Source organism: Pseudocercospora fijiensis, assembly GCF_000340215.1.
Source record: "Pseudocercospora fijiensis CIRAD86 unplaced genomic scaffold MYCFIscaffold_10, whole genome shotgun sequence".
Taxonomy (NCBI): Eukaryota; Fungi; Ascomycota; class Dothideomycetes; order Mycosphaerellales; family Mycosphaerellaceae; genus Pseudocercospora; species Pseudocercospora fijiensis.
This window is the reverse complement of record NW_006921541.1, coordinates 2764718-2791371: the sequence shown is the minus strand read 5'-3', so window position 1 is coordinate 2791371 and position 26654 is coordinate 2764718. Positions and strand designations below refer to the sequence as shown.

General features: G+C 53.4%; 11 protein-coding genes across 11 annotated transcripts; 7 read left to right on the top strand and 4 right to left on the bottom strand.

Moving 5' to 3' along the window:
* Positions 1-34: 34 nt before the first annotated feature.
* On the top strand, positions 35-3220 carry MYCFIDRAFT_114355 (uncharacterized protein; the record flags this gene model as incomplete). Its single annotated transcript, XM_007933584.1, has 2 exons — positions 35-2626; positions 2687-3220. Coding segments are annotated over 2 exons (3126 nt in total), but the record flags the coding sequence as incomplete, so codon positions are not given.
* Positions 3221-3254: 34 nt separating this feature from the next.
* Positions 3255-8104, bottom strand: MYCFIDRAFT_205391 (uncharacterized protein; the record flags this gene model as incomplete). Its single annotated transcript, XM_007933583.1, has 1 exon — positions 3255-8104. One exon carries the CDS (start codon positions 8102-8104, stop codon positions 3923-3925), a length of 4182 nt encoding a protein of 1393 aa, XP_007931774.1. The 3' UTR covers positions 3255-3922.
* A 237-nt stretch (positions 8105-8341) lies between these two features.
* Positions 8342-9199, top strand: MYCFIDRAFT_33781 (uncharacterized protein; the record flags this gene model as incomplete). Its single annotated transcript, XM_007933057.1, has 1 exon — positions 8342-9199. The coding sequence occupies one exon, from the start codon at positions 8342-8344 to the stop codon at positions 9197-9199; it is 858 nt and encodes a 285-aa protein (XP_007931248.1).
* A 36-nt stretch (positions 9200-9235) lies between these two features.
* Positions 9236-10090, bottom strand: MYCFIDRAFT_63872 (uncharacterized protein; the record flags this gene model as incomplete). The annotated part of the gene is made up of 2 exons (XM_007933149.1): positions 9236-9600; positions 9652-10090. The coding sequence occupies 2 exons, from the start codon at positions 10088-10090 to the stop codon at positions 9236-9238; spliced, it is 804 nt and encodes a 267-aa protein (XP_007931340.1).
* A 645-nt stretch (positions 10091-10735) lies between these two features.
* Positions 10736-12554, top strand: MYCFIDRAFT_57511 (uncharacterized protein). Its single transcript, XM_007933135.1, has 4 exons — positions 10736-10871; positions 10956-11369; positions 11436-11849; positions 11900-12554. The coding sequence occupies exons 1-4, from the start codon at positions 10767-10769 to the stop codon at positions 12479-12481; spliced, it is 1515 nt and encodes a 504-aa protein (XP_007931326.1). The 5' UTR covers positions 10736-10766; the 3' UTR covers positions 12482-12554.
* A 792-nt stretch (positions 12555-13346) lies between these two features.
* On the top strand, positions 13347-14681 carry MYCFIDRAFT_33252 (uncharacterized protein; the record flags this gene model as incomplete). Its single annotated transcript, XM_007933024.1, has 3 exons — positions 13347-13778; positions 13832-13971; positions 14027-14681. The coding sequence occupies 3 exons, from the start codon at positions 13347-13349 to the stop codon at positions 14679-14681; spliced, it is 1227 nt and encodes a 408-aa protein (XP_007931215.1).
* A 709-nt stretch (positions 14682-15390) lies between these two features.
* On the top strand, positions 15391-17953 carry MYCFIDRAFT_145146 (uncharacterized protein; the record flags this gene model as incomplete). Its single annotated transcript, XM_007933582.1, has 5 exons — positions 15391-15572; positions 15648-16272; positions 16366-16653; positions 16714-16775; positions 16825-17953. Coding segments are annotated over 5 exons (2286 nt in total), but the record flags the coding sequence as incomplete, so codon positions are not given.
* A 421-nt stretch (positions 17954-18374) lies between these two features.
* On the bottom strand, positions 18375-19556 carry MYCFIDRAFT_179511 (uncharacterized protein; the record flags this gene model as incomplete). The annotated part of the gene is made up of 9 exons (XM_007933581.1): positions 18375-18414; positions 18446-18550; positions 18585-18623; positions 18652-18798; positions 18837-18935; positions 18965-19059; positions 19086-19102; positions 19143-19155; positions 19188-19556. 9 exons carry the CDS (start codon positions 19554-19556, stop codon positions 18375-18377), a joined length of 924 nt encoding a protein of 307 aa, XP_007931772.1.
* Positions 19557-19738: 182 nt separating this feature from the next.
* Positions 19739-21591, top strand: MYCFIDRAFT_168602 (uncharacterized protein; the record flags this gene model as incomplete). The annotated part of the gene is made up of 2 exons (XM_007933580.1): positions 19739-20016; positions 20196-21591. Coding segments are annotated over 2 exons (1472 nt in total), but the record flags the coding sequence as incomplete, so codon positions are not given.
* A 1207-nt stretch (positions 21592-22798) lies between these two features.
* MYCFIDRAFT_184140 (uncharacterized protein) lies at positions 22799-23594 on the bottom strand. Its single transcript, XM_007933579.1, has one exon. The coding sequence runs from the start codon at positions 23241-23243 to the stop codon at positions 23001-23003; it is 243 nt and encodes an 80-aa protein (XP_007931770.1). The 5' UTR covers positions 23244-23594; the 3' UTR covers positions 22799-23000.
* Positions 23347-25971, top strand: MYCFIDRAFT_95403 (uncharacterized protein; the record flags this gene model as incomplete). Its single annotated transcript, XM_007933578.2, has 3 exons — positions 23347-24602; positions 24699-25407; positions 25462-25971. Coding segments are annotated over 3 exons (2475 nt in total), but the record flags the coding sequence as incomplete, so codon positions are not given.
* Between the last annotated feature and the right edge of the window lie 683 nt (positions 25972-26654).

The following is a 26654-nucleotide window of genomic DNA, read 5'->3' as shown; positions in this document are numbered from 1 at the left end:
CGACGCATACCACCAGAAGCCACCGCGTAGAACGCTGACGCTGAAGGAGCAAAATGCCAAGACCGATGCTCTCACCAAAGAGAACTTCGACCTCAAGCTCAAGATCCACTACCTGAGCGAGGCACTCCACAAGCACTCCGAGGAAGGCGTCGACGAGTTGATAGCAACGAACGTCCAGCTTCAAACGGATCTGGCAAACGAGCGCAAAGACGCCAACGCCCTGCGCAAGAAGCTCCGCGAGTATGAGACTCGCTTCCGAGAGCTCGAGGAGGAGCTGGCAGACGCACGCCAAAATACTACTGCCACCCCCAGTCGCGATGACGACGATAATCCGACTCTGCAAGCCCAGATGCACGAGGAGATCCTCTACTTGCATCAGAAGAATGACCGCTTGGAGGAAACGGTCACGACGTTGAGGGAGGAGGTTATGAGCAAGGAGCAGGAAAAGCGCAAGATGGCAGAGCACATGCGCGGAATGGCAGGCAAGCGTGGCGAGGAGACCACTGGCTTGCGAGAGATGGAGGAAATGTGGCAGGACCTCCTGAATGCAGAGACCGGACGACGCGAACAGGCAGAGGAGGAGATCGCCAAGCTTCGCAATGAAATCACTGCACTACGTCTCGAGAAAGCATCACCAGCGCCGACTCGGGTTGGCGACAAGCTGAAGGCGCCAAGGAGACGAAGCCGGATGGACGAGCTCAACAGCGTTCACTCCGACATTGAGGATGACATCGCCAGTGGCGTTAGAATCGCCCTAGATGATCCCGTCGTGACAGATCTCCGGCGAGAACTGGAGTTGCAGAAACACGAAGCCGAAGAATTGCGACGCAATCTTGCAGCGCAAACAAGCATGTTGACATCACGCAATCGAGAGCGCGAAATGCTTCAAACACAGGTCGAAGACCTCAAGCTTATGACGCGAAAGAGCGATGGCGGCGCTCGATCACTGGCTGGGGAAAGCATCTTTGATCGGTCTGTCTCCAGGGCGCATCAGCATCCGCGGGCGCACTCGCGGATGAGCGACCACACTGCCGTCACCGAAGCAGAACGCGAAGAATGGCACAAGAAGGAGGGTGAGCTCCGCGACGTAAACGCAGAGCACCGGCTCAAATATCAGGAACTGGAGCGAAAACACAACACCTACCTCAACTACGTCGAAGTCCTTGAGCAAGACTATCAGCAGATGGAGGAGGAGTTGAACAGCTTCCAGGATGATGTTGTCACGATTTCCAAAGAGCGTGACGAGCTTCTGAAATTGAATCAGGAGCAAGAGGCCGAGATCGCCACCATTAGGGAGGAGGCCCTCGACGAGATTGCCGGCTTGGAGCAAGAGCGCGACAAACTCAACGGGAAACTCGAAGAGCTCAGAGACAAGCTGGACAGAACATCGATGCGATTGCAGACGACTGTCGACGGCTACAAAGGCCTACAAGGCGAACTTCGCGATCTCACCGCCCGCGTCATTGACCTTGAAGATGTCAAGGCCATCAATGAGCGCACTATCGCCAATCTGGAGAAACAGATGACTGAGGCGGAAGAAGAAATCACCAAGTGGGATCAGAAGTGCAGCGAGCTAGATCAGAAGAATCGCAAGCTCGAGATTGCCGAGGAGAGTCTCCATTCTGAAATAACCTTCCTGAGAGAAGAGCAGGAGGGTGATAAGATCAAGATTGGAGAGCTCGAAGGCGCACTCAATGCAGCCCACCAGACCATCCAGGACGAGCAAGAGAAGTCTCGCGAGATGGAAGAAACTATGGAGGAAGAACGCCGACAGCGCGACGTCCTCGAAAACAAGTCCAAGGAAGAAGTCCAGAAAGTGCTGGACGACCTCAATTCTGAGAATACCAAAACAAAGGACGAGGTTCGCCGACTGCGCAGAGCACTATCTGCCAAAGAAGTTGAGGCGACGAGCGAGAAGCAAAAGCTTGATCAGCTCGAACAAAGCCTGCGCAGCGTTTTGGGTGACCCCAGAGGTACCAAGCAGAGTTTACTGGCCGACATCGAGAAATTGCAGCGTGATCTGGACACGACTGCCAGCGAACTCGACAGAGCCAAGATGGACCTTTCAGACAAGGAACGTCTACTCAGACACCGAGATGGTCTGCTGGAGAGCACCAGCCTTGAGAGCAGAAGACTCTCCGACCTACTCGAGAAAGAGCGCAATGGCCGCAAGCACGACCTTGAACAGTTCGAGAAGTCATCGCGTGGCCAGGCGTCGCATATGCGCGCTATTGCGCAGCACGAGTCCCGCTACATGGAACTCGAAACAGTCCTCTTACAAGAGAGACGCAGCAAGACGGCGCTGGAGCAGAAATATCGCGACCAGTCTTACGAAATGTGCAGCCTTTTGCTTGCGGTGTGGAACAGACTTTCCACCATTTGTGGCGCCGATTGGGCTCAGGATAACAGCCTCATCAACGGCGAGATACCATCTATCGAATCTATTGGCCAGAACCTGCCAGCTTTCAATAAAAATATGATCAGTGCGATCAAGACGTTGGAAGCACTGTTTGGCAGCTTCAAAACCCGCATTCGAAGCATCGAGAAGGATCTCTGGAGAGACTACCAGACGCTCGAGCACAACCTCGAAATGCGCGCCAGACGCATGGACAATCTCGAGCACGCAGTCATTGAGACTCAGCAGCGTATCGAGGAAGAAGCCAGAGCCCAAGCAGCACATCAACAGCAAAGACCCGAGACACAGCGATCGTCAAGCGGCAAACTCATCAAGGGCTCCGAAGAAATCTCCAAACTAAAGAGCGAAATCAAGCTCCTTAAGACCGAGCTCAAGTTCCATCGCCAGCACCCGTCCGCCATGGCACAGCAGATGCTCAACCAGCAAGCCCTGACGAACCCCGAGCTCATGCGCGCAGGCAGCAGCAGTGGTTCCACTAAGAACGGACAGTCTCCAGCACGCCAAGTCATGGCGCATCTCCTCCGCCATCACTCCGCCAGCGCCGTAGAACAGCTGCACTACGGCGCAGGCGACGAGAACGTTTCTCCCACCCGCTCGCCCCAACAAATCGTGGTGGCTCCGCCACCGATGGAGCCTTCGGAGGCGCGTTGGCTACATCGTCTCAAGGAGTTGGAGCGCCGCTTAAAGGCCGAGAGAGAAGCGCGACTTTTGGATAGGCAGGGTGCGCGGAGGAGATTGGAGGAAGGGCGCGTGGAGAATGAGTCTCTCCGCGCGGAATTGGAGCGTGAGAGGCAGAGATTTGACGCTGAAAGCTTGGTGGAAGAAGAAGAAGAAGAAGGGGATGAAGAGGAGTGATTTGGAGTGGTGAATGATCAACTTGTATAACCTATGATACCCTCACCCCATGTGTATTATTATCTCCTCCAACGCTCCGTTGTCTGCTTGTGTTCTGTGCTTGCCGTGTTTTGTTCCCGGGTGTTTTGGCCCCGTCATCCCAAGGCTGGAGTTAGAATAAGACGAGGTGGACTTCTCCAGGCTCACATTGTGCACGGCTTTTCATTCCGCGGAAATTGTCTGGGGCGATCATCGGGCGTTTCGCCGTCGGCTCTCGAGTGCTTTGTATAGCATCAGTAACCGACTCGAGATTCTATGCCCGATGCCTGAAAGGCGGTGGTGGTCTTCTCCGACTCGCGAGATGCTCAAATTTCCGAAGACTCTCTCAACGCGGCTCTCTCTAAGGCGCCGAGACGCTGGAGTCGAGGTTTTGGAGCGGCTGTGCGTGTATTTGGAGACATTCGTAAGGGATGGAGCATCAACAAGTCAGTGGCATATTGCCCTCGTATCAAAAATGCTGGATGAAGGCGCTGGAACTACTTGCCACTGCCCTCTTTACATAACGAGTATTCGGAGGGCGGGCTGGCGCTGTTACATGCCAGCACGCACAGCGGCGGTCGCCATAGCTAAGATCCGTCAATTGGCAATTTGGGATGGTCCCATTGCCTTCTCTCAGCTCAAAATCTCGCTCATTGATGACCAACCGGCGTCCTGCCAGGGCGCCAAAAATATTGCTCTTTGTGCGTCACCAACTGTTCCAACTCCCGCAAAAGCTCGACTCAAATCTTCTGATGACATTTCTCCAAGCGGAGGGACAGCTTGAGCCGCGGTAATCAAAGCCATATCGGCGGCCTCGGTCTCGCCGGACAGTTCAGAAAGCTGAGACCAAGCCTGTGGATCGTCGGGCTTCAGAAGGATAGCTGATTGCGCTTCGCTCTCGACTGAGCCACCGGTTGACAAGGATGCAAGAGCAGAGAGCAGAAGTTCGAGGTCAGTGAAGTCCTTGGTTGTTATCGCATCCTTCGTCTTTAAACTGAGCAGATCATCCTTCACCGCGCTCGTCGTATCAGTGTCATCGTCCAGAGCTGCAATGGCACCAAGCAGTGTTACAGCCCCGATGTGCTCGGGAAAGTTGCCCACTGCCTCGAATAATTGCTCTCTCGCAACATCCTTCTCCGCCTGTCCACCTTGTGCCCACAGTACCTGCACTAGCGAGCATACCACATCAGGGTCGTTCTCGCTTTCGATGAGTGCAGCTTTGAACATGCTGACGCTCTCGCTGATTTCGCGCAAATAGTACTGCGCAAGTCCGGCGGTGAGATGGCAAGAGAGTCGAAGCTTTCGTCTGGCATCTGCAGCTAAGCCGCTACTATCGGCATCGGAGGAGAGGTCAAGAGCGAGGGCCGCATTTTCTGCTGCGTCGGAGAATTGCGATGCAGCCAGTTGATTCCTTGCAAGATCTGACTTTGAGAGAGCGAATCGTGCTAGCGAGGCGAGTGACTCAGAGGCTTCATATTCTGCTTCTGCGCTCTCGCATAATTTGACGAGACTTTCGATGGCGCCAACATGGTCACCTACCCGCTCGAGGAAAAGAGCTGCCAGGTGGCGATATGGCAGATCCTTGGGCCGCTGAGTTCCCAGTTGTTCGAGTGCGAAAATTGGCTGGATCAGTCTCGTGAGGTCATTTGATGTGGCTTTCGTCGAGAGCAAATGATCAAAGCTGGATATTGTGTACTGTCGCTTAGTGATGAGCGAGGCAGAGTCTGAGATCTCAAAAGCGTGTGTGAAATGATTGAGGGCTTCTCGCACGTCTCCAGTCATAAGAGCAATAATGCCCTCTCCGACCCACGCGTGAGCATAGTCCGGATCTGTGCTTTGAGCCCTTCCAAACGACTGATGCGCCAGCTCGATGTCGTTCTGAAGAAGGTAAAGAACACCAAGATTTGCCCATACCTTGGCATTGAGCTCGTTCAGATGCAGCGATCTGACGAAGGAGTGTTGTGCCACTTTTGGATTCAGTGTCGTCGTCACCACGCCGAGGGCATTCCAGAGCTCTGCATTGCCCGACTCAAGCTCGATGGCTCGCTTGAAACATCTGACTGCTGTGGTAAGATACTTCTTGCCAGACTTCGCATCGCTACATGCGTACGCCCGCTGTTCCATCCATCCTAGATTGTACCAAGCGACAGCTTGCGCGTGTATATCGTGGGAGCTGGCATGAATCGCGCGCTTGTATGCAAGAATCGATACAATAAGCGGATCCGACGGCACAGCAGCTGCAGTGCCATTCAAGCCGTCCTTGTCTAGAGCGCCTAGTGACACCCTGTCAATTTCCGAAAGCAGCTCGTACATCTTTTGATCGGAAGAACGATCCAAGAGACCATCTCGAATGGTCTCCGTCGGAAAATCATCCGTGGCGCTCTGAACCCATGAGAATATAGCACAAGCATCTCCAACAGCTTTCCAGAGATTAAAAGCATTGGGCACGTCTTTGGCAATCTCGATGGCAACGTCGATAGCATCGGCTGCACATTCGATGGCCCGTCCGAAAAGACCAGCCTCCACACACTGTCCAGCATGCTCTACTTGATTTTGCAACAGCGACACGAGGACTCCAAATTCTGATGGTCTTTCTTCGAGCACGCTTCGCAGTCCTGATTCAGCTTCATCATAATCGCCCAGCTCTCGATGTACATTGGCCAGCATATATTTAGCAAACCACTTCTCGCCAGTGACCTTCATTTTGATCCCATCATGAGGCTCCAGAGCGTAATTGAAAGTGCGCAGCGCGGAGTTGTAGCGGCCCGAATTGTGGTAACTTTCGCCGAGTCCAACGTAGGACTGGTAGTCATCGGGACTGATCCGCAATGCTGCAAGAAATGATACAATTGCGCGTTGATATTCTTGTTTGTTCATCTGAACCACGCCAAGAGCAGAGTATGGCCAGCTGAGGCCTTTCTTCTTGGAGCCAGGAGGCGGTCGTGCCCGGCCAGAATCCACGACACGCTGGGCAATGATCTCTACTATGTCCCAGTCACCTTGATCTGCAAAGGATTTGGCTAGACGCTCAGCGGCTTCGACTTCAGAGGAGGAGAGCTCGAATGCTTTTTGAAAACATTGCCGGGCGCGCTTCTTGTCCCTCGCATAGTCGGAATAGTAGTAGCCAAGACTTGTATATGCAGGTGCAAAATTTACGTTCGTCTTGATCGCTGCCAGAAAGCGACTGTACGCGCCACTGCGATCTCTTCGAGCTGTCTTTGAAGCGTCCAACTCCCACAAGCATATACCTGTGCGGTACAAAGTGAGGGCTCTGAGATCTTTCGCTCTTGGATCATCGGCTTGTATCATTTGCAGAAAGTCGTCCAGTTCGGTTAGTGCACGTGAGTAATCGCCGCTGAGTGCCCTACACCATGCAAGCTCTGTACCCACACGAACATTCCCTTTGTCTTCGTGCAGTGCTCGTGTCAGGAAGTCGACGGCGTCTTGGTAGTCTTCCGTCTCCTCGAAAATGAGCCCAAGCCCTATCAAAGCTGATGTGAATTTTGGTTTCCGAGCCAAAATATCCTCAAAGAGACGTCGGGCTTCAGCGTGATTTCGGGGTGCTTGATGATGGACCAAAGCTGTCCCCAATACAGCGCTGATGGCGTCCCTTGTGTTCTGCAGAGTAAGACCAAGTTTGCTGGACTCTGAGGCTAGCGTTTTCAAGCCAGCTCTTGCCGTGTCTGCGGCACTCTCATGCTCGTCAAGATGCAGGTAGTAGTCCGACACGAGACGGTATGCGAAGGGCGACTGTTCCGCAGCAGGTAAACCTTCGGTGAATAACAAGAGACGGTCCTCCGGGCTAATCTCGAACGCGAACGCGAAATCGTCATCTTCATCCTCCTTGGGAAGGGCCGGGAAGGGTGACAGCTCGCTCGTCAGCCAACCGCGCAAGATCTTTGATAGACCCGTCTCCGGGAATGAGCGCAGGTATTCTCTCAGGATGCCCACATCCAGATCCTTCAGGTCGTCTACATCTCTTGATTCCAGGACAAAGTCCCAAGCGAGGCGAAAATGGTGGTGTATGATGACCATACCTTCAGCGAGATCGAGGCACTGATTGAGCTTTGCAGCCTTACTGTCAAGAGGAAGCACGACTAAGTGGTCATAGGCCCTCTGGAGCAACTTCTCTTCGTATTGCCTTCGAATCTCATCGTCCTGAGACCAATCGATGATTTGTTGATAAAGACTTTCGAGTTCGCTTTTTCCGTACACGTCGCGCTTGACCTCCACGGTGACCTGTCCCACTCTGGCACCAATTCTCGTTCGTTTCTCATTGATTTCCTTGGAGATGAGTTGTGTCTCTTCCAATTCGGCAATCTCCACAAGCCTTGTGAGGGTATGCGATGCATGGGGAATGCGACCCTCGAGAGCATCGTAGATTGGGCCGCCTGGAAGCAGAACCTTGAGCACCTCCTTCTTCTGTTTTGCCGTGCCATGGAGTTTCGTGAATTCGGTAAGCTTATCTATCGTTGACTGCGCTCGATGCTTGTCATCAGCGGCCGCAAAAATCTGCGCCACCTTGACTGAGGCCTCGCGGTATTCGTCTAGTCGTGCTGAACCCTGGGCCTCATAAACGCTGAGGAGGCCTTGCCATGCTTGTGAGTCGTCAGGCTTGGCATCGGCGGCGGAGCGATAATGCTTCGCAGCTTCATCGTATTTCTTCTGCAGTTCGAGTGCTCGTGCCAAGAATAGCCTTGCAAAGTAGTTGGTGGGATCCGAGGACAAGACCGCATCGGCCTGCTTGATGGCCTGGTCATATTGTTTGTTGTCCAGGGCCGTTTTTGCCGCCTTCAGGGCCGCTTTGGTAGACATGGTCTTGCATTGGGCCTGGTATCAGAGCGGTATGTGACGATGGCAGCAGCGAGCCAGAAGTCGAGGTCGTAGAGATCGCCAAGTGGTGGTGTTGTTTCGATGTCCATGGCAAAAGTCACGAAGGCAGGCGATCAAGCTTTGCTTGGCAGAAGGCACGCACGGACTTCTTCCTTCAAGATTCCTCCATTGGGCACACATCCACTTCACTCTTTCTAATCAGCAACGACATAGATCGCAATGGATTCGGATTGGACGGCGTCGGCGTCGGCGTTGTTCTCGCCCTCGAAAGCGCGAGCGCAGCAGGCGCAGGCAAAAGACTGGGCGGCAGTCGACGCGTGGATATGCAGAAAATATGGCTCGCGACTACCACCGTTCGAGAGGAACGAAGACACACTCCACGCTCTTCTGACCTTGGCCAATCTCAATGAGAGCGCGGATGAGCAACGCAACCAGATCGACAAGATCGAGAAAGCCGCCTTGCAGTCCTTGACGAAGAGAAACGGGAATGTTAGCGACGAGGTACTGCATGCTTTACAGGCAGAACTGGCAAATGAGACGCATCTTGACACGCTGGCTGAGACGACAGTCGCCCTGGACTGTCCGAATGCCGACATTGCTACGATTGGCAAAGAGCTCATAGACCTCAGCTCGGCTCAATTCGAGATGCAGCAGCAAATTCGGAATGCCGAGAGCCAACTGGCGAACTTGACATCCGAGCAGGCTCATCTGCAGACCCTGCTGAATGAGCTCCATAGTGATGCTTTCCAGACTCCAGCAGATACCAGTCAACTTACAAATGACTGGATGAAGAGTACCAAGACTCTGAAGGCCAAGGTGGCCGAATACGAGGAACGTCTAAGCGCAAACAGGCCTTCAACCTCGTCCGGCGGCAGTTTTGAGTCCACACAACAGCGCATTCGAGACATTGCAAAGCAAAGAGCATACCTATCAACTCTCGAAGCTGAGTTGAGTGCCTTCCGAGACCTTCCCTCGGACGCTAGGTCTGCGCGGGCAAAATTAGAGGAAGCTCGGGAGAATTTGAGGAAGCAGATCACGAAGAGAGACCGTCTATTCGAGAGTTTGGTCGAGACATGATGGGAATTCATTTTGCTTTCTGTCAGTCGTGGCCTTCTAAGCTAGGGAAGCAGCAAATGCTTTAATATCGCCACCAACGAGATCTGGCACTTCGATACAATGCCAGTGACCAACCCCATCATAGACCTTGAGTTCCTTCCTTGGGCTGCCAAGGCGTTCATGAATGTTCTGCACACCTTCCAACGGAGTACTCGGGTCTTCCTTCCCTGCCAAAAGCAAGACCGGAGTCTTCATCTTGTCAAATCCAGGATCCTTGATATTTACGATGGCATCGCAGTGACTTGCGTAAGACTTTGGCTCCTGATTGAGAATCAACTCTCGAATCATTGCCCACATCAAAGGTGTGCTCTTCGACCCTGTCGCAGCTTTGGGGACTGTGTTGGCCAGCGGCTCCATCCCATCTGTCACGCTGGTCAATCGAATAGCTCAAGAACTCGCAACGCGAAGCTTACGATTTGTAACCGTCTCGATTCGCGAGGTGAACATCTCCGGCCTGACGCGATGCGGGTTTACAGGCCCAATCGCAACCACACCCGCAACTCTGTCGGGATGCCTCGCAGCTACCGTGAGCGCCATCGGACCTCCCATTGAATGGCCTACCACGACTGCTTTGGGAATTTTCAAGTAATCCATCAAAGCCACAACATCCTCAGCCAACTCTTCCATCGTGAGCTTTTCTCCTCGTGACTTTGACCTTGCTGCGCCGTAGTTGCTGAGAGCGACGACGCGGTGTCCATCAAGATACGGCATCACAGGCACATAATAGTTCTGAGAGCTACCCAGACCGTGGATGGTCACAATGGGCAGTTTGTCTTCCTGAGCATTGTACCCGAGTTCCGCATTCTCCACATATTGAACCGTGTGGGCAGTGGAAAGCTCGGCGAAAGGCATGGTCTTGATGGAAGGTGCTGAAGCTGATTGGTGCTGATAATCGTCCTTTCAATCGATGGTAAAGTTGTTCCTGCGACGATATTCCAACGAGTCGTGGTGGTGGTGGTGTTGGTGTTGGTCCCGGCCCGAGCTCCGTGTCTTCTTCCATCGGATCGGATCAGGTCTTTGTGTTTACGTCACCGTCGGAGCGAATTCGAGCGGGCATAATAATAAATAGGTATCTGGATGGTGTCAATGCTGGAGGAGCTGTACACGCGATTGCAGACTCCTCGGGATGGGCCTTTGCCTCGAGACGGTGCTCGCTCGCCAGTGTCAACGTCAACTGCACCTTATTATGTGCCGTGAGCCTCTCCACAACCTTGGTATATTATTATTCGCCAACTGGCCGGCAGAACCTTGAAAGCAAGCGAGAGAGAAGGTCAAGCGACTTCCAAGGCAACCTTTCTCCGCACACTTCTCCGCAAACCAAACCCCAAATAGGATCTGCATGTATGATCGTGAGGCGGCACATCTTCTTCAACGGCCGACTTGCCCGCACTCACACGCCGCGACAAGGAACAGGACCTGCACGATGTTAATCATTAAAGGTAGTAGGCACTTGTGAGTGTCATTCATTCCAATTCTCTCTTCACACTTCTGTTGTCTCTTCAGACGTGACAGTAGCAGGACAGTCAGAATGGCCGAAAAGTCAGAGATCACGCACCACACGGAAAACGTCTCCACAGCAGGAGGAGAAAAGGCAGATGCGATTCATTCCGAAGCCGCCAGTGATAATCCTCCAGTCAGTACAGGACAAAAAAAAAACCACAACACCCACAATAAATCAAGAAAGAAAGAAAGAAAAGAGACCTCTAACATCCCCCAGCACCACCAGCACCACCACTCCTCACCCCCCATCTTCATCGAAGACAAAAAACGTTCCCGCCGCCTCGTCCGAAAAATGGACCTCCACATCTTCCCCCTCTGCGCCTGGCTCTACCTCCTCAACTACCTCGACCGCGGCAACATCGGCAACTCCAAAGTCCTAAACTCCGAAACAGGCGACTCCCTCCTCCAAAAAACCCACATGACCAACAAAAACTACGCCGTCGCCGTCTCCTTATTCTCGCTCGCGTATTTCCTCTTCGAGGTGCCGTCGAATTTGATCCTGAAGAGGTACGTGAGACCGAGTGTGTGGCTTGCGGTCTTGTTGGGGTGTTGGGGGGTTTTCACGTTGGGGTTCGCGGGTGTGAGGACGTATGCGCAGGTTGTGGTGTTGAGGTTTTTCATCGGGGTTTTTGTACGTGTTCAGCCGCCCACAAGGAGAAGGTAGAAGGTCAGCTGATTTGGGTTGTTTTTTTTTTAGGAAGCAGGATTCTTCCCCGGCATCGTGTACCTCATCACATTCTGGTACCCGGTGGAAGAACGTTCCGTACGCATCGCCTTCGTCCTGGCATCCGCCACAGCAGCCGGGGCTTTCGGGGGCTGCATCGCGTACGGAGTCGGGTATTTAAACGGAGATGGAGGTCTTGAAGGCTTTCGATGGCTGTTCATCATCGAAGGAGTGATCACGATTCTGATGGTGCTTCCGGTTTTGTGCTTTCTCCCGGATTACCCTGCGACTGCGAAATTTTTGAGCGAAGATGAGAAGAAATATGTGCAGGATCGGATTGCGGTGAAAGGGGGTGGGTATACGAAGGAGAGGTCGACGAGAGCGGAGATTTTGGAGACGGCGTTTAGTCCGAGGATGTTGGCGCATTATTTTACTTATGTGGGTTTGGTCGGGAGTGCCCGTCTGACGATTCTGGGAGTGTGCTGATTTTGATCTAGGCTTGCGATTGTGTGCCGCTCGGGTCTTTGACTTTCTTCACGCCTACCATTGTGAATGGTCTCGGGTATACCTCCATCCAAGCACAGCTCATGACTGTACCGCCGTGGGTTGTGGGGTACTTCTTCTGCCTGTTCCTTGGCTGGTCTGCAGATCGCCACAACGCCCGAGGCTGGCATATCATGGGCGCTTCGATGCTAGGTGGCGTTGGCTGGCTGACAGCTGGACTCTTACCGGCTGATGCTTACACGGCACGCTATGGCTGTCTGATGTTGTGCGCTTGTGGGGCCTTTCCCTCAACAGGACCCCTTTCAGCTTGGGTTACTTGTAATGTGCCTGCGTTCGCTTGCATGGGAATCGCAACGGCCGCGAACAACAGTATGGCTGGGATCGCTCAAATCATCGCACAGTGGATCTGGAAACCTGCTGAGAAGGCGCAAGGATATCCGACTGGCAATTTCGTGTGTGCTAGTTGCAGTTTCGCTACCTTTTTCCTTGCGCTTGGCATGAGATTGAATTATGGGAGAATGAACAGGAAGGGGATCCGAGATGTCAAGGGCAATGAGAGAATTTGGTTGTTGTAGATAGATGGTGATCTTCTACACGGCCAGTCTGGGAGTTACGCCTGTATAAAGGTAGATGTGATCAGGAGACAAGAAGCGGGTTCCTGGCACAAATCCTTAAGACATGTGGTTTCGTTCAAGGTAAGTGGTAGGCTGATCGCTAGACTCCGATGGGCTTGCTGAGGCAGACAACCGCGATCCCAGAGAGTGCTATTGCTCCTGCATCGTTGCTACTACTGACATTCCCGCCAAGTCGTGTACTGGTGCCGTTTCATCGCTTCGGCCTGCTCTCAGTCGCGCGTCAAGCACGTCAGTCTCCTCATCATTGTCGCCATAGAAGGAGCTCAATCACAACAAGCCTAGTCCGAATCGCTCTGGCGTGGTTGACACTAGTGTCCTGCAGAATGAAGCACGTCAAGTGCTGATCATCAAATTTCTGATGGCATATTTGAAGTCTCAATGCCGCCTCTTCTGCGTCGTTTACAGCTCTTCCAATCTCTGCTCTATTTGCGCCGATCCTTGGAGATGTGAGCTGCTCGAACATATTAGATACGGCTGACGATCATCATGTTGATTTTGGCGTGGCTGACATGGCCTCGACGTGCGTTCGGCGGCCCAATGACCTGCTTGTTGATGCTACAACGACCTGTCCATGTCCAGAGCGAGGAACCGAGAGCAGACCATCGGCATCGGCTCATCGCCTTGGGTGGTGATACGGAACGCTGAGTGGGGGACGATCACCCTGGCTCTCCAACTTGGCCCGAGCGCTGATGGCGAGATCGGTACCTAGGAGAAAGATATAGTAGGTCAGTGATGACAGAGCATGACCAGGGAATTCGGTACGACATTCTGATCAAAAAATACCTGCTCACTTTTGTTTCAAAGCATGGCACCAGCATTGACTGAATCTGCTCCAGTAGCACCCCATGTACTGGCAAGCAAGCCAGTCAGCAAAGCTATATTCCCGGACGGCTTCAAAACCTCGGGCCAACATGCTCCCATATACGATTTGATTCGACCATACGAAGAGTTTCCGAAGGAGATATCAGGTCCAACTGTGTGGAAGGCCGAAGACTATCGCGACAACCCTGAAAGATGGACTCATGTTTTCAGTGAGGAGGAGATTGCCGAACTCGGCGCGGCGGCAGACGCGTACATTGCTTCGGGCAAGCCGTTGACTGGCATCTCGAAGGATTTGTTTCCGTTGCCGAAGCTCGCTTCATTCTTCGGTGCTGTGCGGAACGAGATCGTGAATGGAAAGGGGTTCATACTGTTCAAGGGAATTCCAGTGCAGGAATGGGGTCTGCAGAAGTCAGCTGTAGGTACTGCTCCATGTTCGGGCGTGGTTGGAAGGTGCTGACATGGATTCAGACTGCATATATGGGACTGGGTGCATATTTTGGCTATTTCGTAAGTCAGAATGGCAGAGGGCATGTTCTCGGTCACGTCAAGGATCTCGGTGAGGACCCAACCCAGAAGGATCGCGTTCGAATTTACAGAACCAATGCCAAGTCAGTTAATGGAACGCTTTAATTTAGAGACGCAAAGAATGCTGACAGCCGGCAGGCAGTATTTCCATACAGATGGAGCCGATCTGGTTGGTCTGCTGTGCATGGCCAAAGCCTTGGAAGGCGGCGAATCTGACATCGTGTCCACGCACCATGTTTTCAACACGTTGCAGGCAGAACGGCGTGATGTTGTCAAGACTCTCGTGACTCCGAATTGGTATTTCGATCGCAAAGGCGAGGTCAGTGAGGGCCAGGAGCAGTGGTTTCGGTCGGCCATCATGTTCATGGAAAACGATGGCAATGGCCGAGTATGGGCTCGATTCGACCCGAACAATGTCACATCTCTCGCTCGGTTCAATTCTGGACCAGACGCCAAGATTCCACCGCTCTCGGAGGAGCAGAAAGAGGCATTGAAGGTGTTGGAAGAGACGTGCACACGACTTGCGCTGCACATGATCTTGGAGCCCGGCGATATCCAGCTCATCACCAATACTCACGTGTTCCATGCTCGCACTGCGTACAAGGACTATCCTCCGGGCTCCGTCGACGAACAGGGTCGGCCGAGAGTGCGGCGCCATTTGATGCGGCTCTGGCTTGCTGTTCCTGAGGACGAGGGAGGCTTCAAGTTGCCGTTCCATGACAGCAACGAGAAGAAGAGAGGAGGCATACAGGTGAATGAGCATGCACCTCACTGTCCACTCGACGCCGAATGAGCTGGGGTGGTGTGGTGACAATGTTGATGCCAGTGATGTTGGTGATGGCAACGAAACAGACTGTCGTTGTTCGAAGCCAGAAAGGCGGCGGAAGGTTTGGTGGGGGGGGGGGGGGGACGAACCGTAATCGGGCTAGCTCTCCCGCGTTGGAAGTCGCATCTCAAAATCCAAGCACTTGTCGCATTGTTACCACAATCCAGCTCCTTGTGCGCCTGCACCATTGCTCGCTCACTGTTCCGACGCCTCGCCTCGCCTCGCCTCGCCTCGCCTCAAGAAGCAGTGCCAAAACACGTGCACGCGAAAGTGGGCCCGATCTGCTGCGATAACTGATACCGCGGAAGACCTGATCCCTTCCTTTCCTTGCCGATGAGCCGTCACGCCCTCTGCTCTCCATCCAACGTGGCGTGGTCGAGGGTTGATGGCAGACACCAAGAACGGCATCGTCAAGCCCAGGCGCACGACAAGGTATGTGCTTGGTGGATGGCGAGGCCACGACGCGCGTAGAACGTTGAGCAGTGCTGGTCTTGTCACGCCAGAGCTAGTTCTACCGGCCAGCCGTTTGCGGTGAGCATCGAAAACTCTCTGACACATGAACAGGTCGCGGCTGGGGTGCGAGACTTGCAGAGCACGGAAAGTGCGCTGTGATGAGCGAGCGGGCAGGTGAGTGGCTTGCTCGTGAGAGAGACGGCTTTGCGCTGATTCAGCAAGGTGCTACAATTGCGACCGTCTCGGTCTGGTATGCGCTCCATCCGGCAGGGCCAGGAGCGTGTCCGGAGAGGCGGTGGCGGTGGCGGGGACGCCACAGCAGCCGGCCGACTTGAACGGAGCATCTGCGCTCAAGCGGAAACGCACCTACAGATCATGCATCGAATGCCGCGGCTCCAAGACAAGGTGGGCGCCAGCACCACAGCGCGAGCTGCGAGAAGGCACGCACTCCACGGACCCTGATTGACGAAAAGTGTACAGATGCTCGGGCCACAAACCCATGTGTGCAAGGTGCAACGACAAGTCTTTGCCATGCCGATATGAAGACCATTCCGAACCCGCGTGGAAGCGGCGAGTCGCCCATTCCTCGGCTGTGTCCGAGCAGCAATCGCCGTCGACTGAATCAGCGCTTGCAGACGCTGAGCTGACGCCGGAGAGCCGACCCAGTCCCAGCAGAAGACCCGACGCAACTCCAGGAGGCAGTCTTGGTCTGGCATCGCCTGCACTGCCCCATTCGCCCACGACCTCGATCATCGACGACTTGCACTGGTTGATCGCACCCCATCTGCCTGATCATGCACGAGCGCGCGTCCTAGTCGAGCGTTATTTTGCCAATGTGCACCATCTGAGGTGCTTCGCCTTCCTTCATAAACCATCCTTTCTGCAGAAACTCGACAGTGATTCTTCGCGGAACCATGACGGCAACCCCCTGCTGCACATTGTCTGCGCTCTGGGAGCTTTGTTCTACGCCGTCGAATATGAGACGTCAAGGAATACAGTCCTGCACATCAACCCCCTGGACGCCGGGAGGCAATGGGCTCACCACGCCCAGAATCTCATCCTGGCAAGACTTGATCGCATCTCGGTCGAGAATCTGATGGCTGCAGTTCTGCTACATGACTACGAGATCCGCATGGGACACTATTCCAATGCTTTCATGCTCAGCGCCATCACAGCACGTATGGCTCAAGCACTACAGATCAATCTTGAGCACTCTACAGACGTCCTCTGTCGCGAGGGCGGCGATGCACCCTCTGCCAGTGTCAAGGAGTCACGCAGGCGACTGATGTGGTGCTGCTACATCACTGATTCTTTGGTCGGCAGTGGCATCGATCAGCTCACCCTCATTGACGAAGACGATATCAAGATTCAGCTTCCATGCAACGAGCGCAACTTTGTGCTAGAAGAGCCATGCATCACGGAGACGCTGGAAGAAGGGCAGATGCTGAAGTTCCTGCCAGTCGAAGTACTTCCAACATATCCTCAGGTATATCTACGCTCTGCAACATCACAAGGAAGCGCCGAAACATGTCTGACATAGGGACAGGACTGTATGGGTATGACCGCATTCTACATCCGGCACATTGCGATGCGTCGAAAAGTGCTCAAGTGCGTGACTGAAATCCAGTGCAAGAACAACAAGCTGACAGTAGCTCAGATATATCAAGCACCTTGACACAGCCAAAATGCCTTGGTTGCCGGATTCCGAGTTCGCTCAGCTTGATCGGGAATTGCGGCATTGGTACGACACACTGCCCGCCAATTTGCAGTTCACTCCAACGACACTCTATATTCGCCAGGAGACTTCGCAAGTCGGTGCGTTATGCGCATTGCATTACGCTTACCATCAGACCATGTGCGACCTATATCGCATCGCCGCACCCGGGCTGTACAAGTTACGAGCGCCCTTTGATTTCCCACCCGAGCAGAGCGAGTTCCTGGGTCATCTACAAAGTACACTGTTCGATCACGCCCGAAGTCTTGCGACGATCATGGCAGAAGCTCTCCGACATGGTCCTCACGCCATTGCTGATTCGTGGCTGCCGACCATCCTTTACGACTCTTGCAAGATAATGCTCTACTATCTGACCCAGCTTGTCGACCCCGCCGCGGAGAGCAGCAAAGTCTTGCTGGCCGATACCATTCCTCATGTCCAGAACAACGTCAAGGCGTTGCAGATCATGCGTTCCATGTACGCAGATGCAGCACCACTTTCGAAAGCTGCCAACACCATGGTGGAGAAAATCGGCATTGAGATATCTAACGCCACGAGAAATCCTAATTTCATCCAGGAAGACCCGTATTCGAACAACGAGGCCGATGATCACGACAATGCGGGCTCAGCGCCTGGAACACCTGCGCAAAGCGCGCCCGACTACATCCTCAACCCTTTGTCAATATATCGTCTGGCCAGAAAATCCATCCCGGAAAAGCATGCTCCAGAGACCATGCCGCAACCAGCACTTCCCGCCACTCCTTCCTTTATCCGACCTTCGCTAGCTCGCTCCATGCCATCAGGGCTGCCGTACTCGGGACCAAACCACGCGCGAGACGAAAGTCACTTGGCGCCAGAATTGCGATCAGAGGCGATGCCACAGTCAGACCAGATCAATTTTGACGAGCTTCAATCTCTCTTCACAAGTGACCCTACAGGCTGGACTTGGCAGCCTGCCGAGACTGCCGTCGGTTCACGCCATGAATCTAGCGGGTTGCCGCCATGGGAGTCGCAGGCATTGGAGGTAGGACTAGATGCCTGGCTGCCAACGTTCTCACTCGAGCCTCAGTGAGGCATCAGCAATCTCAGCCTTCGCATGGGGATAGGCTGCCAGGCGTTGCAGCCATAAACGCCTTGATGAAGCGCTACACGAACAGCCCTTCACGTGCACTTGGGCACGAACCATGCCAGCTTTTGCGCTAAACGATGGCGGCGGCGAAGGAGCCGCCGACAGCGACGTCTCTCCTGAAGAAGATGTCTCGGATCGTCGAAGCCCGATAGATACGGTCTCGTATTCGCCGGGCCGATCTCAATGCAAACTAGAAAACATGACTATCATCCCAGTTTTGGGTGAATGGAGTGTGGAGCTAGAGGGCGGTACATCCTGTATAGGGAGGGCAGGGCATTATGACCAGCGTGTTGTACACAACTGCCGCAAACAGCGTACGTGACTCGCAAGGCTCAACGGAGGCGATGCCGTTAGTACAGTACCATCAACCATCAATGATTGTTGGTACGGGGCAGCGTCCGAGGCTGCCCCACTTCGCCTTGCATCCGGGCCTACTGTAGCTGGAATCCGACAGTGGAGGTACCGATTCCCGGCGCATTTGGCAGATCACTCTGGTTGACCGCTGATCTCCTGCCCAGAATACACGGCAGCACGTAGCCGCTTATTAGCACAGCAGCTGGACGATAATAATCACAAGAATGTCCCACGTTGGTCCCAGAGTCCCAGAGTCCGACTTTGACAGCCGCATCGCTCTCGCTTACGCCTCGCCGAGGTGGCACATCGACAAGACATGCATCAAGACGTTAGCACGCACTCCCTGAAGTACCTTGCATATCTTCGCATGCTCTAGCGTCGGGTGGTTTACGGAGAAATCAACGATATGGCGAACGCAGCAAACCGGTTGGCAACTGATCAATGCACAAGAGCTGATCCTTGGTGCAGTCACGCGTTCCCATTAGCCAGGATAGAGCGCATTCGGAAGCGGAACATACGATTCTGCTGTGGCGCAAGCGACTGATTCTCACCCGCACAAGCTGATGATTTCCTCATCAAAGCGCTTGCACTTGCCTCCACGTTCGAGCGGCAATCGCAGTCCATCGGCTATGCAACTTGACGAGATCCAAATTGAGCCCGAGCGATGCTGACCACGACCCAAAACCCTGAAGTTCCTGAAGGATCATTCGATTCATTCCACGCCGAGTGATTCTCTAGCTCACGACCTGTTCCAATTGGTAACCTTTCAAAGACGCACATTGACTACAAGACTAGGTAGGGCTGGTCAATATACCAGGGTTACTGCTTGGGGACCATTTAGAGCGACGGGCCGTGCTAGGATAAGATCTACAACAATCTCGCTGAGAGTGCTGCCACCCAGAAAGCGTGTAATGATGAGAGTCATGAGACCACGCTTTGCATACATTGATGACCATTGGTAGACCAGCGGCCGAAGACGGTTCTCCAGTAAGCGAGCACATCGCGAGGCCACGGTCGCACTCAAAAGCAGCTTGCCAGTCAGGCCACTGCACAGCCTGTCTATTTTCGTTCTGCCATCGGCCACTTGGAGCAGATTACTACTCCTCTTTCGATCCCTCATACATTTGAGATCGTGCAACCTAGCCAGAATTGGCTGACTGTGCCTCACTGCACCAGACACCCCACCGGCCATGATTTCAGAGCCTGTCTATATGCCAAGCGGTCATTGGCAGCAACCTGGAATGATCCCGGGACAACAATTGGGATACCCTGAGCCCCAACACACGACGAACCACGTTCGCAGCAATGGTGTGAACCACCACCACCAGCTGTATTCTCCTTCGTTCCCTTACACTTCACAATTCACACCGACAGGAATGGTACACCAGAATATCTACCTTCGAGGACTTGGTATGGAGAGTTCAAAACAATTGCCAGAGCGAGACGCCTACCAGAACAGCCATGTATTCCATCCATCAGGCTTTCAGCCCTTTCATAGCGGTTACGCTGGCGGACCACAGATTCTGCACCATCCCAAGCAGCCACCGAACATGGCATATCATTATGCCGTCCATACACACTTTCCACCCGGACCTGTGATGAATGGTACTCACTTTGATTACAGGCATCCAGTAGTACCACTCAGCCCAATGGTAAGTAGCTCAGAATTTTGTGTTGAAGATGGAGTAGACTATGAGCCGTCGAGCAGCATACGATTGGACATGGAGACCGACATGCCATCGTTGACGTCAGTTCGTTGCGTCGCCAGAGAACACCAAGCTACTGAAATGCAATACATTTTCCATCGAAAAATTAGCTAACGCTCACATAGACCCAATCAGGTCCGTCACCGCACTCAGCATCTCTAGTTCCATTTCCTCCGTCACCTCTTTTGTCGCGAAGAGGACCACCGCGCAAACCCAGGCGTTCGGGCCACGCTGTATGGGTTGGAAATATCCCTCTGGGAGCATCAATCGAGTCCTTGAAAGATCACTTCTCTCGCGATGCGACCAACGACATCGACAGTGTCTTTCTCATGTCCAAGTCAAACTGCGCCTTCGTCAACTATCGCACGAAAGAAGCATGCGAGGCCGCCGTAGAACGCTTCAACCACTCTCTGTTCGGGAACGTAAGGTTACTCTGTCGTCTGAGACGAGACACCCAAAATCGAAGTCGCGACGAATCCACATCACCAGTGCCTCCTCCCAGCTCAGATCGCAGTGACTCAGTCCTCGAATCCAATGATTCACGAACTGTAGATGGCCTGAGCGACCAGATCGCCAATCTAACCATCTCCTCCGACCGCGATTCCGAAAAAACTCCCGCTCAAGACCAAACCTCCTCTGACCCTCCCCGCCACCTTCAAGACCGCTACTTCGTCCTCAAATCCCTCACCAAGGAAGACCTAAACGAATCCCTCCAAAAAGGCACCTGGGAAACTCAACCCCACAACCAAACTCTTCTCGACTCCGCTTACCGCGATGCTCAACGTTGCGGTAAGACTGTTTATCTCATTTTTTCGGTCAACAAATCTGGAGAGTATTTCGGTTATGCGCGTATGACCGGGTCGCCGTTTGACAACGCCAAAACTTCGCAAGTTAGCAGCGAGAAAAGTCCCGATATTCAAGGTCTCCGTATCCTTAAAACTCCGCCTACGGCTACTGCTCCTCAAGGTCAAATCGTCGACGATCAGGCGCGGGGGACGTTATTTTGGGAAGCCGAGAGACGGAACACCTCTTCCTCTTCCTCCCCTTCCGAGTTTTACGATGATGACAATTCCGCTGAAAACTCTTCCCTCCCTTTCAACATCTCTTGGCTCTCGGTACGACGCGTTCCGTTTCAGAAGACTAAAGGGTTGAAGAATTCTTGGAATTCGGGCAAGGATGTTAAGGTTGCGAGGGATGGGACGGAGTTGGAGAGTGGGGTTGGCAGGAAAATTTTGGAGTTGTTTTGTGAGGAGGGGAGGGGGCAAGGGGAGGTAACAGTGGGGATTGTGGATGGGTCGGGTGGGGGCGGGAGGAGGTGAGGGAGAGAGAAAGAAAGGGAGAGGGGGGTTGAGGGAGGGAGGGAGTTTGCAAGGTATTGTGATGGAATGGGGTGTATGTGTATGCTTGGGAATGTGATTATGATGATTATGATGTTGGTTGGGAGTAGGCATTGTAGTGTGTGGTGAGATAGGTAAAAGTGAGGATGGAAAAGAATGCATTGTCATACCTGAATTGATTGTGAATGATGGATGGTCTCTAATCCTCGCTGTCGTGTTGTTCAAGACTCCTCCATTCAGTGCACTATCATCATACATAGTACCTGGATTGGTTGTGAATTATGGTATTAGATCCTCGCGGTCGTGTTGTGAAAGATTTTGTCCTTTCGTTCGCACGCGAGCGCCGAGAGGCAGACTCTTTGTCTGGGGGTGGACAGAGCTACGTTCTATGTGCAGGTGTCGAGGGTTCGCTGCTGTCATGGTCTGCCAATTTCTCAGTATTAGGTATGCTGCGCGAACTGGAAGAGTTGTACATGGGAAGCATAGGAATCATAATGATGTGGGAGAGAGCAATATGTGACGTCGGCCCTCTTTCAAGCGTCCGATGCCATTATTCTCTATAGCCTTTCAAGAGTTCACGAGCCTTGCGGCTGCTGTGCTCACAGATGCAGAGGAGCGCATAATGACTGAGCGTCCCGCAGTCACAAACATGCTCATGTCCGGTTCCTGAAAGAGGGTGTGTGGTCCACACGAGAGGGCCTGGCTTGTCTAGAAATAGGCGGAGCTGCGTCCTATAGGTAGCTGTTATATGATACTTTTGACGATCTGATCCTAGTCGCCATGGCCCGTCAATTCTCCCGGCAAGGAGATGCTCGGTAGTGTTCTCCAATGTTCTTATTACCAGCCTCATCCACTTTAGTGCCAAGCTGGTTTTGCATGTGAAGACGTGGAAGCCGGAGATGGTCTTCTTTATCGCGAAAAAATCCCGGCATATCAGCTTTTATCCTTGCGATCCGGATATCTTCGGTCACCTACACCACGTGGAGCCCGGGACTCCAGGCGCCATGGTGATCGGTCAGACTGCTTCGAACGGACTTCGAACAGCCTAAGGGTCTTGGTCTCGTGGAAGCTCGGGCATTTTGGTTGCTTTGCTGGTGAGGGCGGTATGTGTAGCAGTGAATATGCTATTTCGAAAATTTGTGCTATACCTATGATGCCGCGCCTCATCAAAAAAAAATAGTGAATGCATGTAGGCTAGAGCGTCCGCTAGAAAGTGAGCGAGTGGTGGACAGTTGATGTCTGCGAGTGAGAAGTCGAAAGGTCGCTGGCGTTACCGCTTAGGGAAATAAGGTTTCGGCTGCCACTGCAGCAACGCAACTGGCTCCACAACGACTTCAATCTCCCGCCTCTTGCAGCTTGCTTGCTTGCTGGCCACCGCGCACCCGGCATTGCACCTTCAACTCCCCGCCGCTCGAAGTGACCGATACACTCCCCCCTAGCAGTAACTCCCACATTTCAAGGAGCCACCATTGATTTTCTTTCATGCAGCGCAGGGCAGGCCAGGGCCAGGGCCAGGACGGACAGCGAAAATCGAACAGCGAACAGCGAACAGCAATAGCAGGACCGAGACCTCTTCAGAGGCTGGCAGCCGAGTCAGCTTCGCACATACGGACTTGTCTGCCGCAATCGCATGGAGGCAATAGCAGCTTCCGCCGCGGCGGCGGTAGCAGGTCCGTCCAGCACATCCGAAGTGTCGACACCCGGGTATGAAGACGACTCGCGCCATGGCCATTTCCCCAATTCCGCCTCGCAAATACCCAAAGCAAGTGCGACCACATCTCCGCTCGGCGCAGGCAGTGCCTCCCCAGAACTCGGTATGAAGGACGTGAAGAGCATCGGTACACGTTTTCATGAAGATTGCCATGAATCGGATCTGGCAAGTCACCGGTTGCGATCCAGTCGCATGTTCAAAGGCAAAGGCAAGGAGGCTGTAGCGATTGAGAAGGAGAAGAAGAAGCCTCTGCGGCTGTTGGATCTCCCTGTGGACATACTTAAGGATATAATCAAGGAAGTCACGCATACGAACGATCTCACCTCGCTCGCGCTCTGTCATAGCGCTCTTCACCGCCTGACGACTCCCCATATCTATTCTCGTTTCGATATTGTGTGGCCAGACAGCAGTACACATGCGGAACCGCGATCTGGCGTCGATGCGCTCACCTATGGCCTGGCCACGCTGGTCATGGCAGAAGAGATCTTCGGCGAATCTCCCAGTCAGCGCCAGCACGTGGAGAACAATCGTGTCACATCTACGGGCATTGGGAGAGCCACTGATACGCAAGTGCGGAGAAGACGAGGTAATCACTATGCGCAGTTCACGCGGAAATTTTCCTTGGGAAATGGACCCGCCGACTGGGTGCAAGAGTATTTAATCAGCAAAGAGGGAGGGAAAATGCTAGGGACTTTGGTCGCTCTGGCGGTGGCGCGCATGCGATCGCTCGAGACGTTCATCTGGGATATGCCAACAGGTATATTGAGAGACGTGTGGATCGCGCTCTCCTCCCTAGGCGACCGAGACGATGGCAACTCCTGCAGGTTGGAGAAAGTCTGGGTCCGATGGCATAACAACTCATCAGCAGACGACGCGAACCCGATGCCTCCTCCGCCTCCGCCGATCAACATGCTCGCAGTGCCTGCGCCGCCCTTGCAAACTCCGAGCTCAATCGCGGCACCTCCACAAATCCACCCTGCCGCTCTTGACCGCGTGGAGCATCCTTCATTCTCGGTTCTACCTGCGCTGAAGAGCTTGAGCGTGCTAGATATCGACGAGTTGGCGTATTTGGATGAGATGGCTGTGCTTGTGGGCAAGTCTTTGCACAAGCTGAAAGAGCTTCGGGTCGGAATCGCAAGACATGCTTTGACCAAAGACTGGGTGACTGTCTGGGAAGGCGATTCATTGCAGCAGGTAGATCCAGACTATCCAACAGCGGGCTCGCTCACAATCGGCGAGAAGCGTCTCGGTGGCGTTTTGGGCATCCTAACAGGCTTTGTGACGGATATGCGGAAGCCGAGAATCGTGCTTCCGGATCGATCAAGACGCAGACGCGCAACAAGTCGGACCAGCCAGCCTGCAGAACTGCCAGCTGTTGATGCTACTGTGATTTCGACAAATGACGCGACGATCGATGTCACGGACATCACAAGCTTGCGAGACGTGATATCCGAATTGCCCGGCAACGAGCCAGAATCTCCGCTGTCATACCCGGATGCAGCCTCGCCGATAGCCGTTGAGAACCTGATCACTGACACTCTTCTTCCAGAGACCATCAACGATGACATTCCTCTGGTGAGCGGGGCACTTCCCGATGCTCCCACCGCGGAAATGGCAAACACTGCTGAAGAAGTTGTCGCTGCAGACTTTCAGCAACCTGATGGTACCCCACGTCTGGAGAATGTATTGCAGCTTGAGAGTCTCGAGCTCGAGCGGGTCCCAATCTCCGTTCCAGTGCTGCAGAAAGGCATCGACTGGACACGGCTGACGGCACTCACGCTGCTGAATTGCCCGAATCATGAACAACTCTGGAAAACGCTGCGCCGGCATTTTGCGCCCACGCCGAAATCTCCTACCTACCCTCATCCGAGACGGACAACGACAGCCTCTCCTAAGAAGGGAAGCAAGTCGAGCATTCCAAGCGATGCCGAACTGGAATATCGACTCAGACTTAGGAAGGTACATACCAACACTGTGTCGCCAGCTCTGATCTCTTTCCTCAAGGAGACTTTGGCACCCAACCAGTTGGAAGTCCTCTTTTTGCAGGAGGCAAGGACCCACTCATCGTCGGTTGCCATCGAAACGATCTTCCGAGGACCACTTCGCAGACACCGCAACAGCCTCAAGAAGGTCTTGATTGACAGCTCTGAGAAAGGACCGGATGGAATGCCAAATGGCACGAGCAGATGGCGGAAGTGGATGTTGACTCGCGACATACTTTCATTCATCTGCAGTGGCAAAATGCCCGCTTTGCGAGAGCTGGGCATGGCTATCGATTATCGAGATTGGGTAAGCAATGTGCATGGCCGTATACTCTGGCTTGTTCACTGATTCTTGGCACAGCACTTCTTTCTTCAACACCTGCCCTCGATACCACATCTCAGATCACTCTACTTGCCGTTCCTGGCTGATCACGTGCATGGTGCAACCTTGGACCCGCGGGAACTCGCGCTCCAGATGGTCGACATCGTTGCTCTTCGGCCCGAAGTTGAGCTCTGCTATATGGGAATCGCCAACAAGTGCTTTGAGATTCTCGAGAACAAGCGCGACACTGAGGGACGCAGCACAGAGTCTGCACTGGGCATCCACCCCAGTGTTGTCATCGATCCCGACATTGTTGGAAGCGACGATGACGAGGATGAGGATGAAGATCACGATGGCGAAGCGGACATGGGAATGTCTGACGAGGATGCTGATGACGAGACGGAGAGTGACGAAGATGACGTGGACGACGACACGAATTCTGAAATGTCCTCGGCGGAGAGCAGGAACACGGCTCGATTGCGATTGCGCGAAATTTTATTCTACGATGATAAGGTAGCCATTTTCAAGGCGCGGCATGGAAGACTGTAGATGCGACTTTGCTCCTGCCGAGTTACGCGATTCACATATGGAGCTTGGGATGAGCGATGAGCATGAGGCCAGCAACGAGAGCTGGACAGGCGTTACTTGCGATGGTAAATGATATCCCCGTCTGCGGCTACGGCAGAATGCATATTGTACTGATGAGAGATGGGATTCTTTTGGATATTGGTTGTTGTATGAATAGCAGCTCGTCGCAGCCATTTACTGAAGCTTCGATGGATCTTGACCTTGGTGATGTGGTTGCTCGCGTGCAGGGATACCTTGTGAAACGCAATGGAAAGTCTCTCATCATCAGAAAGCTGAAGCAGGGAGCTGTGCACGGCAATCTCCGGGTGGCATTACTTCCTTGATTTAAGGCCTTCACTTCAGCCAACCTCATTTCTGCAGAACAACTAACTCATCAGAGGCCGGCCTCGCCCTCGCAAATCACAACTTCCGTTGTCTGGACACACTATCGTCAAAAGCAGCACTGCGCTTGACCACGAAGCAGGCTTGATACCTGCATCACATTTCGATACAAGCTCTACGAAGCTACAGGAAGCGTCGTCAGCTGCTTATACTTCACTTCACGACTACCTTGTTCAGGAAGCTGTCCTACAACGCAACACGAACATTCGAACCTGCTTTGGATTCTACTTCGGCTCTCCACGAACTTCTTAGAACTCCAGCTC